At 57.2% G+C, this 17,282-nt stretch overlaps 1 protein-coding gene across 7 annotated transcripts in view; it reads right to left on the bottom strand.

Moving 5' to 3' along the window:
* The window catches only part of SLC8A2 (solute carrier family 8 member A2), a 53,616-nt gene extending 36,876 nt beyond the window's left edge, over positions 1-16,740 (bottom strand). For 6 of the 7 annotated variants that reach the window (XM_065420918.1, XM_065420921.1, XM_065420919.1 and 3 more), the window contains exon 1: positions 14,948-16,626. In XM_065420918.1, coding sequence (XP_065276990.1) covers positions 14,948-16,509 — 1,562 coding nt within the window. In that variant the 5' untranslated portion in view covers positions 16,510-16,626. Of the gene's footprint in view, positions 1-14,947 lie in introns of all 7 variants that reach the window. The other variant, XM_065420915.1, reaches the window with a different exon arrangement.
* Positions 16,741-17,282: the final 542 nt, after the last annotated feature.

The raw sequence follows: 17,282 nt of genomic DNA, 5'->3' as shown, positions 1-17,282 counted from the left end.
GGGAGCAGGTGTGTCAGGGAAGGGGTGTGTGAGGGTGTGTGGAGCACAGGCGTGTCAGGCGATGGGTGTGCAAGGGCGTGTGGAGCACAGGGGTGTCAGGCGATGGGTGTGCGGGGGCGTGTGGAGCACAGGCGTGTCAGGTAAGGGGTGTGCAAGGGCATGTGGAGCACAGGGGTGTCAGGCGATGGGTGTACAAGGGCGTGTGGAGCATAGGGGTGTCAGGCGATGGGTGTGCGAGGGCATGTAGAGCACAGGCGTGTCAGGCGATGGGTGTGCGAGGGCGTGTGGAGCACAGGCGTGTACTGGGTGGTGGATGTGTTAGGTAGCCGGGTGCAGTCTGGTATAGCTACCCAGGGTGGACAGACGGACGGACACTCTCGATCTGTCCCCCAGGCCATTTCCCTGGGATCCCAGCGGGGCCCAGCCCCCCCAACCCCCTACCAGCCCCGACGAGCAAACAGCGTCCTCGACCCAACCCTGCCCTGCCCTACAGCTGGGGGGTGCCCCCCTCGGGGTACAGCCAACCCCCACAGGCCCACCTCGACATGCAGGTATTACAGCCCCTTCACCCCGAGTGTTAGTGGGGTCTAGTGGTTAGAGCAGGGGGGCTGGGAGCCAGGCCTCCTGGGTTCTCTCCCCAGCTCTGGGAGCGGAGTGGGGTCTAGTGGTTAGAGCGGGGGGGGATGGGAGCCAGGACTCCTGGGTTCTCTCCCCAGCTCTGAGAGGGGAGTGGGGTCTAGTGGTTAAGCTGGCTCTGGGAGGGGAGTGGGGTCTAGTGGTTAGAGCAGGGGGGCTGGGAGCCAGGACTCCTGGGTTCTATCCCCAGCTCTGAGAGGGGAGTGGGGTCTAGTGGTTAGAGCAGGGGGGCTGGAAGCCAGGACTCCTGGGTTCTGTCCCTGGCTCTGGGAGGGGAGAGGGGTCTAGTGGTTAGAGCAGGGGGGCTGGGAGCCAGGACGCCTCGGTTCTATCCCCGGCTCTAGGACGGGAGTGGGGCCCAGCGGTTAGAACAGAGGACTGGAATTCAGGACGCCTGGGTTCTGTGCACAGTTCTGGGAGGTGAATGGGGCCTAGTGGTTAGAGGGGGGTATCGGGGTGGGAGCCAGGACTCCTGGGTTCTGTGCCCAGCTCTGGCAGCGGAGTGGGGCCTAGCAGTTAGGGCGCACAACTGGGATGGTGGATTCTGCTTGCCTAAGATCAAGCCCCAGCTCACACAACCGGCCAAGAGCCAGGCCCAGAAGTCAGCCGGTCTGACTACAGCCTCCGCGCGCTAGGCACAGCCAGTGTCCTTCTCCCCCTTGCCCAGATTGCAAAGCTGGCCTGCCACGGGCCACACAGCGGAAGTGCTGGGGAAAGAACCCCGGCGTCCTGCTCCCCCCACCCCCCGGCCCGGGAGAACCGCCGTTTGCTGGCACAAAACACACTCCCTGCCCAGACAGCTAAGTCAGAGAAAACCGAGCCACCGGGGATCCCCCGGGCCACCGGAGGGGGCGAGAGGGAGTGTGGGTGGGTGGCTTGTTCAGCCTGGGGCTCAGCAGACCAGGTTAGTCCGGGGGCATTTTGTAGCGTGGTTCTTTGTCCCGCTAGAAACCGGCTGCTCAGGCCCTCAGCTAACATCAACATCCCCTCAGAGAGGGAGGAACGCCTCTGACCGGGACTCAGGACACCTGGGTTCTATCGCCGGCTCTGCCACTGAGACGCCAGGTGACCTGGGGCACCTCACTTCCCCACTCCGGGCCTCGGTTTCCCCTCCCACCCTTTGGCTGCACACACACTGGGCTCCGGGTTTGTCCAGCACCTTGCACCCGGGGGCTCTGATCTCGAGTTGGTACTGAAATGAAAGCAGGGCCAGAGGGGAGCTGGGTTCGACTTCGGGCACTGTCCCAGCCAGGCAGCCTTTGTGACTGCAACTAAATCAACGGTGGCTAGGACAGGAGCTGGGAGGCCGCAGCGGGTCCTCAGGGATCGGTTAAGCCAGCAGGTTCCCACTCCCCAGTATATTCTGCGGGAAGAATAACCGCGCTTGCAGCCAGCCCATGAGCAACCCGAAGGAAAAGCTACTAACGAGACTGAGACACATAACTGCAATAGTTCTCCCGGACTGCAAAATGTATACGGGCGCTAACCCACCCGAGGCGATTTCCCTGCCCGAGCCAGCTCCTCACCGCCCCACGGGGGAGAATTCTTTTTAAAGCAGCAGCAAAAGCCAGGCAGTAATTTCTTCCCCGTAAGAGGCGCGGACGGTGTAGATTGGAACAGCCACCATCCTGGCCAACGACCCAGAAAGCAAAGACATCCAGCTGCCCACACACAATCTGGCCCTTTTCCTGCTTAAAAAAATCGGTTGGGGAAAAAGATGCATATTTCAAATCTTTCTGTGTAGAGACTGTTCAGCCCAAATTTGACTGAAGTTGGCTCATTCTCCGGCGGGTTCAGGGGCTGATTTTCACAGAGTTCGGAGACTCCCCCAACTTTCAGGGGTCTTCAGTTGGGCCCCCTCCACCCCAAAAAAACTACTAAGGGTTCTTGAAAATGTACATCTCTGCTAACATGGCTTGCCTCAGTTTCCCCACCTATAAACTGGTGGGTCGTCATGTTTCCCAGAGGCGGGGGAAGGTCATCGCGATTGAGTAGTTAAGGTCTACAAAGCGTGTTGATGATAAAAGGGAAATTAATTTAGGTGCCAATTCACCGACCCATAAGGCACTAACTACCAATTAGTATTATCATTTATCCCAGTAGTCCCTAGAGATCCTGGCCCAGATCAGGGCCCCATTGTGCCAGGCGCTGCCCAGACCCCGACCGAGATCAGGGCCCCATTGTGCCAGGCGCTGCCCAGACCCCGACCGAGATCAGGGCCCCGTCGCGCCAGGCGCTGCCCAGACCCCGACCGAGATCAGGGCCCCGTCGCGCCAGGCGCTGCCCAGACCCCGACCGAGATCAGGGCCCTGTCGCGCCAGGCGCTGCCCAGACCCCAACCGAGATCAGGGCCCCGTCGCACCAGGCGCTGCCCAGACCCCAACCAAGATCTCAGAACAGATCTCCAAACCTTCACCCCAAAACTCAGAATGGACCTGTGACGGGTTGGATCACAGAAACCCCCTTGGGAGCTGCCACCCGATGTGCAAAGACTACCCCTGCTTCTGTTTTCCCTGCCAGCTCAGGACTCCAGCACCCTGTCTTGCTGAGCCAGACACTCCCGTCTGGTTCCAGACACAGACCCAGGGTCTGAATCACTTGTCCCAAAGCTGCAAGTTTACCCGAAAACAGCTCACAGAAGTGTGCTTGTCTTTAGCACTCAGATGCCCAACTCCCAATGGGGTCTAAACCCAGATAAATCCGTTTTACCCCGCATAAAGCTTATGCAGAGTAAACTCAAATTGTTCGCCCTCCATAACACTGATAGAGAGATATGCACAGTTGTTTGCTCCCCCAGGTATTAATACATACTCTGAGTAAATTACTAAATAAAAAGTGATTTTATTAAATACAGACAGTAGGATTTAAGTGGTTCCAAGTAGTAACAGACAGAACAAAGTAAGTCACCAAGCAAAATAAAATAAAATGCGCAAATCTATGTCTAATCAAACTAAATACAGATAATTTCCTCACCAGTTCCAGAGCACTCCCTTTTACAGGCTAATCTCCTTTTAGCCTGGGTCCAGCAATCACTCACACCCCCTGTAGTTACTGTCCTTTGTTTCAGTCTCCTTCAAGTATCCTGGGGGGGGGGGGGGGGTGTGGAGAGGCTCCTTCTTTAGCCAGCTGAAGACAAAATGGAGGGGTCTCCCACGGGTTTAAATAGACTCTTGTGGGTGGGGACCCCCCTCCTCCCTCCTATGCAAAGTCCAGCTCCAAGATGGAGTTTTGGAGTCACCTGGGCAAGTCACATGCCCCTGCATGACTCAGTCTTTACAGGCCGACGCCATTGTCCACATGGTATCTTGCATGTCTCCAGGAAGACTTCTTATGTGGATTGGAGCATTCCAAGATGCATTGTTCCCCAAGTGTTTCCTGATCAGGTACTTAACCTGGCGAATTCCTTCCAAAGCTTACTTAGAAACCAAGCAGGCATACAGCCCATATTCTTAACCTCAAGTAGAAAATGATATATATGTACAAATAGGATGAATAGATATAGTAGACCATAACCTTTACGGAGATATGTTACCTGGCACAGGCAGCACAAAACATATTCCAGTTATGTCATACATACATTTATAAGCACCCCCTCCCCATAAAGCCTTATGGGGTACACTGTCATAGGACCAACCAACCTTGCTCCAAAAATCAACACTCAAAAAAACTTCCCCACGACTTCATGTCAAAATTCAGATCCCTTGGCTCCCAGCACCCCCCTGCTCTAACCACTAGACCCCACTCCCCTCCCAAAGCTGGGAGTAGAGGCCGGGAGTCCTGGCTCCCAGTCTCTTGCTCCAACCACTCGACCCCACTTGTTGGCCACATCTGGAAAAAGAACCCAGGAGTCCTGGTTCCTAGCCCCCTTCTTTAAACACAAGGGTAAGTCAAAAATGTGTGGGCGGTTCAGACTAGCATGTACAATCATGTTAGTTAACTCATGTTAACGGGCAATCAGTTAAAACAGGACCATAAACTCCAGTCTAGATGCCCGCCTGAGTCTGCAGAGAGCCTGAAACGACAGCTCCGAGAGGTGCGAAGATTCCATCGCTCATCCCGCCAGCCAATCAGAACCCCCAAAGGCGCTATGAATTGCTACACTGTCAGCAACTCCGAGGGGATCCTGGCTGCTGATTGGCTGGTGGGGAGGCCGCATGGTTTTAGAACATTTCTTAACGCGAATGCTTAACCATGATCTCCATCCTCTGGTATCCCGCTCCCCCTCCTTCCCTGTGCACGCTCTAATGCCCACAGTAACTCCAGCTGGTGTTTCCGAACCTGCTGAGCCCGGCCAGTGCCAATCACTGCCTGGCAACCGGCACTAGTGGCTACCTTACACGTAAATAAAATATTTAGGGCTGGGGCTGGAGGGAAGGAACCATCTCCTCCCGGATTTATTAGCCAGCAATCTCTACCAACGCCTGGCCCTTCAAGCAGCTATAAATCCACTGGTCCCGGCTCCGATTAAACCAAACACACGGCTAGTTTGCCAAGACAGCCTCTCACAGTAGCCAGCTGTCTGTGATCCAGTTGTTAGTTTTTAAGATGGAGAGCTGGGCAAAAATTGCCATCCAAACCTCTTTTCGGTGAAAAATGCAGATTTAGCAACACCAAGACATTCTGCGAACGTCATATCGACTTCGCCAAAGTGTTTGGTTTTTTGGGGGGCGGGGAGGGGGGGGGAAGACCCCCAAAGCTTCCTCCCAAAATTGAAAGGTTCTATTTTGACATTTTGAATAGGAAACGTTTCGAGTTTTCGATTATAAGTAACTTTTCCTTTTGAAAATACCCTTCTGTTTTAGTTTAAAACACTTCAAAACATTTTAAAATCCTCAAAATTGAAACAAGCCATTTCATTCAATCCAGAACGGACACATTTTCCATTTGCTGAAAAATTGCATTTTCGGTTCAACATGAAACATTTCCCCCCCCCAGTTCTATCACCAGTCCCAAACTGGCCTCTAAACAGTGGGCTCTGCAGATCCTGATTGAGATCAGGGCCCCATCGTGCCGGGTGCCGCCCACCCCTGACCGAGATCAAGGCCCCGTCGCGCCAGGCTCTGCCCAGACCCCAACCGAGATCAGGGCCCCATTGTGCCGGGTGCTGCCCAGACCCCGACCGAGATCAGGGCCCTGTCGCGCCGGGTGCTGCCCAGACCCCGGCCAAGATCAGGGCCCCGTCGTGCCGGGCGCTGCCCAGACCCCGGCCGAGATCAGGGCCCCGTCGCGCCAGGCTCTGCCCAGACCCCAACCGAGATCAGGGCCCCATTGTGCCGGGTGCTGCCCAGACCCCGACCGAGATCAGGGCCCCGTCGCGCCGGGTGCTGCCCAGACCCCGACCGAGATCAGGGCCCTGTCGCGCCGGGTGCTGCCCAGACCCCGGCCAAGATCAGGGCCCCGTCGTGCCGGGGCGCTGCCCAGACCCCGGCCGAGATCAGGGCCCCGTCGTGCCGGGCGCTGCACACAAATATAGTCACAGACAGCCCCTGCCCCAAACAGTTGGAACTTGTCCTGGTATAACTCTGTCTGATCAGGGCGTGATTTCTCACCGATGTCGTTGTACCGGTGCAAGCCCTGGTCAGGATGCGGTTATACCGGGATAAAGGCGACCTGGAGTACAAACTTTTGCCAGCATAGCTGTGTTGGTCAGAGCGTGATGAGATGCGATCGCTGAGCGATGAGCTTTGTGCTGGCTAACGCCCCCAGTGCAGAGCGTAACCCGGTGTAAGCTGTGTCCACACGAGGAGCGCTTTGCTGGTACAGTATCGTGGGAAAGCCACACGGGCAAAGCCTTCCACGCATAGACCTGGCCTTGCTCCCCTTCCCTATAGCAGCAGAGCGAAAGCAGTACAAGTTTCTAGTGGATACAGGGCTGCAGTAGACAAGACAAATAGTGGGTGGGGAAACTGAGGCACAAAGAGGGGCAGTGAGGGGCCCAAGATTACACAGAGCTGGAATCCGAACCCAGGTGTCCTGGCTCCTGCCTGCTGCACCCCACTGACTTACCCTGAAAGCACCAATTCTGATCCTCCGGCGTTTTCCTCCCGTTTGAGGCCAGCCTGAGCGGCCAGAGGCGTGAAGAGTGAACGGGGTTTGCTCCCACTCTGCAGAACTAGGGAAACCAAGGAGCAGCGGAAACGGAATTTGATTTGTAAAGGTCTCTCGGTTTTCGTCACTGGAATCGCACAGGTCGGGAGACGGGTTTTAATCTCAGAAAGCCCTTTGACATGCAGCCCCGATGAAGAGACAGAGATGATCTTTCTTCCTCCTTCTTCTTTGGACTTTAAGGCCAACATTGTCCACAGAGCTCGGGGCCCAGATGGCACATGGCCAGCGCCCACAAGCAGGGCCCAGCGAGCCCAGCGCTTTAGAAAATCTGGCCCAGTCCCTTGGTGCCTAGCTGGAGGGTCGTGCTATGGGGTATTCCTGCCTGCAGAGCAGTGCATAGGCAGCTCAGGCCAGGCTTCTGCAGGTTAGAGCAGCCGCTGGGGTCGCTCTAAGGCCACACCCGCAAAACTGTGCCCCGCAAAGATTGCAGAAAAGCCCAGGAAACGCAGCCCAGCCCCCTTCCCCGCAGCTTTAGGGAAAAGCAAGGTCTCCTAATGAGGCAACCCAAATCCCATTGGACATCCACAGGCCCAGATCTCATCAGCCAGCGAAGATGGGGGGAAATGACCAGCCTTTATAAGGACGAGCCCCACTGTAATTAATTTGACTCCATTTCATTTCTGCAAACAAATGGAACCAAATTTTGTCTGCAAAGTTGCCTCTCTCTCTCCCCTAATCCAGGAAGGAGGAACAGAATCATTAATAAAACAGCCTGTCAGCACCTCCATAATACCAGGCATTAAAAATTCACAAGCGCCTTTTCCCCTCCGGCTCGCCGTCTCCGCGGTGAGTAATGCCAATCGAAAGGTGAGAGTGGGGGCAGGGGTGGGGAAACGGGATGGAATGAAATGAAAAGGAGCCGTCCGGTACTAGGGGGGGATTTTCTGTAGGGTGGGAGGACGCAGGTCAAGGGAGGCGGGGTGGGGGATTGTGATCCACATGCCCAAAACAGCTGCTGTAACTCCAATGGATAGGGGAGGCTGGTTAGATAAAGGGGCTGGCTCGGCAGAGCTAATACATACATAGCCAGTTATTGCCCAGTGGATCAGACTCTCAGACCCCAATGCTTTGGAGGAAAGTGCCAGCCCCCCCGCCCACCGGGCCATTATGGAATAACCCACCCTCAGGGAAAGACCTTCCTGACCCCAAGAGTTAGAGGTTGCTTTTGCCCTGAAGCATGAAGGTTACCACGCTTTCACGTGTCGAAAGGCACGAACGGCTGTTTCGCCCAGATTGATTTTTCCTGCCTCTGATGGAGGAGGGGGGAGGACTGAAGCAATGCTAAGAAAGTCCCGGAAAACCTCTCTTGGAAATCACGGAGCCTGAAGAGAAGGGGGAAAAAAAAAAAAAAACCCACAGGCAGCAATCAGAAATGTCAGCAACTGTGCTATTTGGATGCCAGATTTGATGAAGGGTTTGCAAGACGTGCACGCAATAATACATCAAGGGAGAGAATTAATTGCTGCACTGAGCGGCAGGAGGAGAATTACCAGCCGCCCCCCGCACCCACCCCGTCTACTGGCAACGAGACCATCAGGCGGGTGGGAATGCCATGTAGTAGTTGGAATGGGGAAGTGAGAGGGAGGAGGGTCTAGTGGTTATAGCAAGGGAACGGACCTGGGATCTGGGCTCTCGGGGGTGCCGGAGCAGGGGGCTGGGAGTCTGGACTCCTGGGTTCTATTCCCAGTTCAGAGTGGGGCTGACAGGGGGACCGCAGTGGAGACTGTCAGTCAGGACTCCTGGGTTCTCCTCTCGTGGTGGGGCTCCCTCATCTGCAGCCAGGGAGGAGCAGGAAATCTCGTGCCATCAGCTCAACTCTCAGCTGCGTTCTCACGAGGCCGGCAGGTGCAGGCGGATCAGCAATCCTCGGAAGCCAATGCCAGGGCAGGCTGCTAACGCTGAGCAAACACACAGGGCCAGGAGGTGGAGAAAGGCCCTTAGAGACAGGACAGGCAGGAGCTGGATGCTAAAGGGACAAGTCCTCTGTTCAACAGCAAATGTAACATGCACAGAGAGTGGTTAGAGCAGGGGACTGGCTGTCAGGGCTCCTGGGTTCTCTTTTCAGCTCAGGGACAGAGCGTGATCTAGGGGTTAGAAGGAGGGACTAGGCGGCAGGATGCCTGGGTTCTCTTCCCGGGCTCGGGGAATTTGGTCCTGTGGCCTTTAATGGAGCTAATGTTGATTCAGAGCAGCCGAGGATCTGACCCTCTTTTCGGCAAGCCTGGGACTTAACAACCAGCCTGTGACGAAGTGGGACTGTTCTTAATGTTTCCTCTGAATACTGTGTGGGTGCCTCAGTTTCCCCTTTGCATTTCTTAAGTCTCTAGGTGGTGGGGAAAGGCCAGTGTGCATAAATCACTGACACTCTGTCTCCCTGGCAACAAATGGCCAGGGCCCCTTCCCCCCCTGCAAGGAAATAGCTAAAGGTGAACAAAGAGATCAGGTGACCTCCTGGCCCAGGAAAGAGACAAAGCCGGGAGAAGGAGGGGCTGGAGGGGGTTTCAGAGTTGGCGCTACCTGGGGACTAGGAGTGGGGGCAGACGTGGGTGTCTGGCTCTCTGAACCCCATAATGGACCCGGCCGAGGGGTCCCGTTCGCCGCTGTACCTACAAGCTCTGTTTTAGACCGTGTTCCTGTCGTCTAATAAACCTCTGTTTTACTGGCTGGCCGAGAGTTACGTCTGACTGCGAAGTGGGGGGTGCAGAACCCTTTGGCTTCCCCAGGACCCCGCTGGGACGGACTCGCTGTGGGAAGCGCACGGAGGGGCGTATGCTGAATGCTCCCAGGAGAGACCCAGGAGGTGAAGCCGTGTGAGCTGCTTGCCCTGGAGACAGTCGGCTCCGAGGGAGAGGAGGCTCCCCAAAGTCCTGACTGGCTTTGTGGGGAGCAGTTCCAGAGCATCGCCCGGGGACTCCTTGACACAGCCCGACGCCCTTTAATCCAACTCCCACCTCCTGTGAAAATAGCAATTCCCCCTAAGTGCCTGCTGCCGCATTTTGACTCTGCTGAAATCTAGCCGCACTGCTGGGTGCAGGGCACCTCGGCCTTGTAAGCAGATTTGCCCAGGCACATCCACACGTGTCTCTTCTGGCCTGTGCTCTGAGGCGGCTCCGCAGGCCGCGGGACAAGGCCAGGTTCGGTGCGGGCACCCAGGGAGCTGTTTGAAATAACTCCGCCCGGAGACTGACCTTTCCCAGCCAGAGGGGTTGTACAGGGCTCAGGCTGTTTGGTTTCTCAAACGGCGGGTTGAGAGGGACTTGATTACAGCACAGAAGCACCCCAGGGTTTCTTAATCTAGTGAAGACCAGCCAGACAGGAAAGGCAGACAAATCCCAATTAGAAACCAGGCACGGATCTGTATGTATCTGGCTTAGCCAGTCCCGACTGCGTCTGTTCTGGGAGTCCGGGGCCAGTGAGGCGGCTAAAAGCAAGGCCCTAACCCGCCCGACACCGGTCCGAGTTTGCCTGGTCTTGGGGTGACTGATCAGTCCACGCGCTTCTCCAGCTGTGAGGACGAGTCAGCACCAGAGACAGACGCTGCATTTCCTCTCTGTGCTGGTCTTTCCCCTGCTGCTCGATGCGCGTTTGTCTGGTTTTGTTTTCTGGGAAACAGGATCAGAGCTTCAACAGCATGAGCGACAACTGCTGCCTGCACCCGTCTCACTAACGTCTTCTCCCGTCCCCAAAAAGGACAATTATAATGATGAGGACCTTTAATGCCATCTGAACGGCAATCAGCCGGGGCGGGTCCTTATCAAATCTCTCTGCAGCTAAACAGAACAAGGGCCGTCGTTGGAATGAAACTCTGACTTAATACTCTCGATTTCAAACGCTTTAGCCGCTTTTCCGTCTTTTTTGGTATTATTACGAAAAGGTTAGAAAGACTTTTAATGGGGCTGTTGCCCTGGGACGAAGTAGCCAAGGTTTCTGTATTCAAAACCCCACCCTCGTCTGATGATTCGCATGGGACAGCGATGGGGTCATGTTGACACCCTCTGGGGCTGTTTATTCCCTGGAAGTTAACACAACTCCTCGTGACTTCTGGCTCCACAAACGCTAGCCTCTACCACGTGAGCTGAAGGCCCATAGCCATTAGCAGGAGGCGGAGGCAGAGGAAGAGGAAGACAATTTCTGATGTGCTCCAAGCACTAGAGCGGGGATAAAGTGCTACAGAGCATGTTGTTATTCTTGATTATTTGAACTACCGTAGTGCCTGGGACCCCACTGCGCCAGGCGCTGTACGTTTTTATTGCTATTCGGTGTATTACAGTAGCACCGTGATGCCCCAATCATGGGCCAAGTCCCCATTGTGCAAGGCACTGAACAAAACCAGAACTAAGAGAAGATCCCTGCCCCAATCACACCCTTATCCCCATTTCACAGATGGGGAAACTGAGTCACTGAGACGCTTGCCCAAGACTATTCTGGGAATAAAGGTAAGTGGGAGGCTGTACCCAGGGAGCTGAGGTCAAGGCTCCGAATCCAGAACCACCAGGCTCCCAGGCCAGCGCTCAGCAGACCTTGTGGAAAAGAGTCCATCGAAAACGGCTTGTTTTTGTCCCCAAACATCTGTGTTTTCACTGAAGAGTTTTAAAGCTCGAAACCCGCAAAACTGCAATGAAAGCGCTGGAAATTTCCGAAGTGGAAATTTTAAGCGGAGACGGAAAAAATGATCGGTTTGGTCAAAAAACTTCCGTTCGGGAGAAAAAATAAATTTCTCGTCAGTCAGCTCTAATGCTCAGGCCTCCCGCACGGCCTGGGCGTATTGTGCCCGATAGATCCTCCGTTGTGCGCGGGGAGAGATACATCACAGCAAGGCCGGCCGGCCTCGGGCCGGGGGCGTGTGTGAACAAGGCACAGCAGGAGGTGATCAAACCAAGGAAAACCTTGGGGCGCTTCGTGCCAATCAGATCTGCTAGAATCGGCTTCCCCGGTGCTAGGAACTGGGCCGTGGGCGGGCGGGCCTAGTCATTACCTGTTTGTTTGGGTTTCCTGGGAGCTGGCTCTGTCTGAGCCTGCAGCACACTGGGGACCCCAGCCAGAGGCACTGAGGCAGAGATGGGCCTCATCTGCAAAGCTCAGAGCCGGACCTGAGACAGGAGCCACCCCTAACCCTAGGCTGCGAGCTGGGCGCCCCTTGCCCCCCACTTGCCTTTGAGAGACAACAACGGCTCGCCCCAGAGGCAGCCGCAGCTGTCAGCTGCCGTCAAAGGGCAAGAGACCAGCAGATCCGAGTCGGAAAGCGTCAGTTTCTGGCCCTGAGCTCAGCTGATCCCGGCTGGGAGCGCGGCCGCTGGGCCGCAGATAAATGCTCCCCACCTGCTGCGGTGCGGCACCGGACAGCGGGTGCCAACGGGCGAGCAGGGCACAGGCGCTGAAGAAATGCCACCGGCGGGGTTAGATTTGCGCCGTCGTCGCTTCTCGGCGAGCTGGTGCAAACAGCAAGAGACCTTTGCTCTTTGCCTTTCTCCTTCACCCTAGAGCCAGGCCTTGGAGCGAAATCACTGCCTGGGCCGGAGTTTGGGTCGCCCGAGCACCGCTGGGGACCGCCTCCGTTCCCGGACCGGTGCGACTCGTTGGACTAAGAATCTACCCAGCCTCTGCACGGCTGATTTCTCCTCCGGCAGGAAACTGACCTGTAATCTGCTACCTTCCTGCTCCAGGCCAGGACACACGCTTTGAGATTGCCCCAGATCTCACCCCGCCTGGGAGCCTGGTGATGCCGCCCCCTCCTTCTGTTTGGAGAAGCGTAACCTCGGCACCCCTCCAGAGCCTCCCACCTTCCCTGCCCACGCAGCTCGGGGCTCGCCAGCTCCCGAGTATATTAACAACTCGTTAATTTCTTGGCTTGTCAGTAGGGCCAGATGAGGCAGGGCTGATGAACCGGGGGCCTGCAGGACAATCAACCTGGGAAATCAATAGCAATTTCTTGGACTCGCTGAGGCTGTACAGACCAGCTGATTGAGCCAGCACCTTCCAGACGGTGAGGGCCCCGGAGAACGGGGGAGCTTCGTGGGCCATGGGGCAGCCTGACTTCACACCCGCTAAAAAGGGGACCCCCAGGTTTGTAGCACCGTCCGCTGCCCACCAGCCCGGCTCCCAGAGTGACTCGGACAGCTCGGGGCAGAGCGGATTGGTGGGTTCTGCGCAGAGCATGCTAAACGGGGTTAGGCCTGGTAGGTACCTGCCTGGGAGACCGCTGACGAAATCGCAGGGTGTGTGACGCCCCTGCGTTGGTGCTGAGCGCAGTGTGGCGCTAGGGGGCGCTGTGCTGCAGGGAACTGGGCGGATGATACGCGAGGGGGCACTTCTCCTCAGTCAGCACTGCTGGAGCATCCGTTTTGCAGTGGCAAGTTCAGTTGAGGTCATGGTTAGTAAAGTTCCCATGTTATAAACAGCTGCCACGTCCCACCCCAGAGGTAGCTGCATCTCCGTGTGGGGTGAGGGATCCCTGTATAAAAAGTCGCCATCTCCCACCCCAGAGGTGGCTGCATCTCAGTGCTGCAGGAGCTGAGATCGGGGGCCCCCCCGGGCCGGGCGCCGCACAGACACCCCCAGACTGAGATCGGGGCCCCCCCTGGGCCGGGCACTGCACAGATACAAGCGAGAGCCCCAGCCCCAGGCCCAGAGAGTTCCCAACCTGCGCACATGGAAGAAGGCTGGTTCTCCCCATGTTACAAGCCAGAGCCAGAAAGCGATCTGCTCGAGCTCCCAGAGTAAGTCTGTGGCAGTGCCAGGGCTCCCAGCTCGGCCCGGGGTCAGCCCACCCCGTGGGAGCAGGCCGGTTACACCCAGCGCGGACAGCAGTGATCTGGGGGCGCTCTGGCCACCTGCACGGCATGACAAGCTCTCACAGAGCCGGCCGAAAAGCCGGGAGCCCTAACAATACAGTGGAAGCTCAGAGGAGAACTGGGTGTTTTCCCGGGTCAGGCAGCAAAGGCAGACTCCAGCTAATGCCACCGAGCAGGTCTCCCAGCCCACCGTAGCTTGGTTCTCCTGCCTTCACCCTCTCAGCTCGGGCCCTGAGCAGCTGCTAAGCGGCTCCTGTTAGAGCCACATATTTCACAGCCCTGGGAATCTTCTCCCCCCAGCCCCGATTCCTGCTGCAAACCCAAAAACTCTTGGGGGAACGAGGGCGCTCTGGGTTTCTTTAGGGCACGGGGAGCTGAGGGGTCTCAGCCATTTGCACAGTATGGCTCTCAGCACAGAGATCACTATACACACGACTCCCTCGATCGTCACACCTGCTGCATCCTGGAACTTCATGGCGCGAGTGGGGACTGAACCCAGATCTAGCCCTTCTCCAAAAGCCCAGCCCCCTGCCACCGGAGCTAACGGCAAATCACCTCTCGCTTTGGCAGTATAGGGCATATGAGACACACGTGAGAAGTTCCTATTCCCCCCAGCAGAGCGCAATAGTACTAGCCAGCGCAGTGCAATGCTTTTTCTTCTCTTATCAAAGACGAGGGGAGCAGGAAATTGGCACTGGTGCCAGGGGACGAGTATTTACAGCTGATGCCCCTCCCCCCACTCCCCAAAGTCACCACAGAGCCATAAGGAAGAGGTGGCCTTTAAAGAGCGAGACTACGAAGGGCCCAGTTCTCTATAGCTCAGCGTCTCCGTCAGGCGCTGCGCCCAGCAGAAAGCGCTGCCAGATCCGAATTTCCACCCACCTTCCACCGTCCAGAACACCCACAGCCTCAATAGCTCGGACACAGTGAGGCAACTGGATCCGCGCCGAACAACGGGCTACAAGCAGGCAAGCCCACGGCCTTGTCTGCACTGAAGATTTGCCCCAATTCCAGCCACTGGTGGCAAACCCCACTTCTGGCCCAGGTCTTGGCTTTCCACCGTGGCTGGCCACTGATGGGTGGCAACTCAGTATGGCCAGCCCCCATGCCTTCAACAATCATCAGATTAAATATATATATATATTGTTTGGGTTTTTTTTCCACCTTCTGCGTTTGGGGCCAGTGGGGGGGCTGCATTTTCCAGTATTTCTCCCCAACCAAGAGGGCTAGACACTTGCTTTTTTAAACTTTTTCACAATAATGAAAGCCAAGATTCTCAGCTAATCCCAGGACTCCAGGAGCTGGGGCTTGATGCGCACCCGCATGCAGGCACACCCTCACCAGGCAGCAATGCTGGGTGCATCTCCAGGCCGTGGCGAGGCTAACAAGAGGGGCCGACGGTTCGTACTTACACTGTCTCGTCGTCCTTGAATTCCAGCTCCCCACAGGCGTCTTCGTAGTCGATGCCCGCTCCGCGAGCTGTCCCCTCCACTGTCCGGTAGGGGACGATCACCGTCCCCCGCGCCCCAGAGCTCCGCACCACCTTCACTTCCATGGTGCCCTGGCACTCGCTGACACGCAACAGCTTGTCCTGGAAGGTGAAGATGCCGGCGTGATCGTCGTCCAGGATGGTGACGGTAGCGATCAGCGGGGCCACCAGACGCCCCTTGGGGTGGTCGGCCGAGTCAGACTCAAACATGCCCTCGGCGTCCCCCACCCGCAGGTTGAGCAGGCGGACGAAGAAGTGCTCGTCTTCCTCGAAGATATCGTCGTCGATGATGCCAATCTTCAGCTCCTTCTGCGTCTCGCCCGGCTTGAAGATCAGCGTCCCCTCGCTATATTCGTAGTCGGAGCCCGCCTTGGCCGAGCCGTCCTCCGTCTTGTAGTCCACGTAGAAGGTGTGGTTGCCCTCCCCACCCTGCTGGCAGGCCACGGTCAGCGTGACCGAGCCGCAGTTCTCCAGGCAGTGGTACAGGCAGGGCTCGAAGAAGATCTTGCTGTAGTTCTCCTCCTCCGCCTCCGACGGCGCCTCCAGAAGGTTGGACGACTTCTTGGAGAACTCCGAGACGTGTTTCTTCAGGATGTTCCCAGCCCCAGTCATCATGCGGGTGGCTTGGATGCGGTAGAAAGCTCGGCTCTTCTGCTGGTGCAGCAGGGCGTAGTAGTTGGCCATCTCCACCAGCTGCTCCAGCTCTTTGTCCGGGTGCTTCTGCTTGAGGTCCTTGAGAATCTGGATCACCTCCTTGCGGCTCTCGTCCAGTTCCTTCTCCTCTTGGGTGGAGGAGGCCAGGGCCGGGGATGCGGAAGCCGCCCCGTCCATGAAGACGTTCTCCCGGTGGTCATTGGCCAGGAAGCTGCCATCCATCTCGATGTCCTTGGGGAACTCCCCTTCGGTGCCGATGATGATGCCGCTCCGCGGGTCGGCGCGGTACCTCTTGTAGACGTACTTGTAGAAGAAGAGCCGCTTGTCGGCGATCCAGGCGAAGACCACGCAGACCGGGAAGAAGACGAGCGTCAGCAGAGCTTCCCAGACCTGCACCACGCCCGGGGAGATGACTGCCAGGATCAGATAGAGCCAGATGTAGGCGAAGATGCTCCAGGAGGCCGTGACGAAGAAGACCCGCAGGTGCTTGATCTTGCGGCTCTCCCCGGCGGGGATGACGTAAACGCAGATGGCGATCACCACGAACATGTTGAAGGCGGCGCTGCCCACAATGGTGCCGGGCCCCAGCTCCCCAGCTTGGAAGTTGTGCCCACACACCTCGATGACAGAGAGCAGGATCTCGGGTGCGGAGGAGCCCAGCGCCATCAGGGTCAGGTTGGAGACCGTCTCATTCCAGATCCGCACTGTGCCGATGCTGGTCTCGCCGTTGGCCTTGGTGACGGTGATTTCCTTCTCCTTGGAGGTGATGACCTCGATGGAGGCCATGAAGCGGTCGGCGATGATGGAGACCCCCAGGAACATGTACATCATGGCCACGAAGTAGACAATGGCCCGAGCAGCTTTGTCGCCGAAGGACGGGTTGTCCGGCTGCCAGACGGGCAGCAGCACCCCCGGATGGCACGTGTTGGACCCTTGGCAGCTCACGTTGCTTTCCGGCACCGTCTCCAAGGCTCCCGCCTGGGAGAAGTTCTCAGCCAGGAGGACGGACGCCAACAGAGCCTTGGTGAGGAATCGGGGCAGGGGCTGCCATGCCGGCGCCATGATCTCGGGCGGTTCGGTCCGGCTGCCAGACCCGGCGGGATCTAGAGGAGAGAACGAGAGAGACTTGTGATGGTGCTCCAAGCTCATGCCTCGCCGGGGCTCGGAGCGTCCCAAGGCACTTGGCCCTCCCAGTGCTGGGAGAGAACCCAGGAGTCCTGGCTCCCAGCCCCCTCCTCTAACCACTAGACCCCACTCCTCTCCCAGAGCTGGGATAGAACCCAGGAGTCCTGGCTCCCAGCCCCCTGCTCTAACCACTAGACCCCACTCCCCTCCCAGAGCCAGGGAGAGAACCCAGGAGTCCTGACTCCCAGCCCCCCCTGCTCTAACCACTAGACCCCACTCCCCTCCCAGAGCCAGGGAGAGAACCCAGGAGTCCTGGCTCCCAGCCCCCCCTGCTCTAACCACTAGACCCCACCCCCTCCCAGTGCTGGGATGGATTGCGCCAGGCTCCTACACTAACCAACCTGCTTCCGCCCCCTCACCCTTCAGCCCCGCGCTCCGCTCACTGCGTCTCTCAGACCAGCTGCGAGTCGCTGGTATGC

The sequence above is a fragment of the Emys orbicularis genome, chromosome 21 (genome assembly GCF_028017835.1).
Source record: "Emys orbicularis isolate rEmyOrb1 chromosome 21, rEmyOrb1.hap1, whole genome shotgun sequence".
Taxonomy (NCBI): Eukaryota; Metazoa; Chordata; order Testudines; family Emydidae; genus Emys; species Emys orbicularis.
Note: the sequence above shows the minus strand (reverse complement) of the source record. Positions and strands in the feature narration are given on the sequence as shown.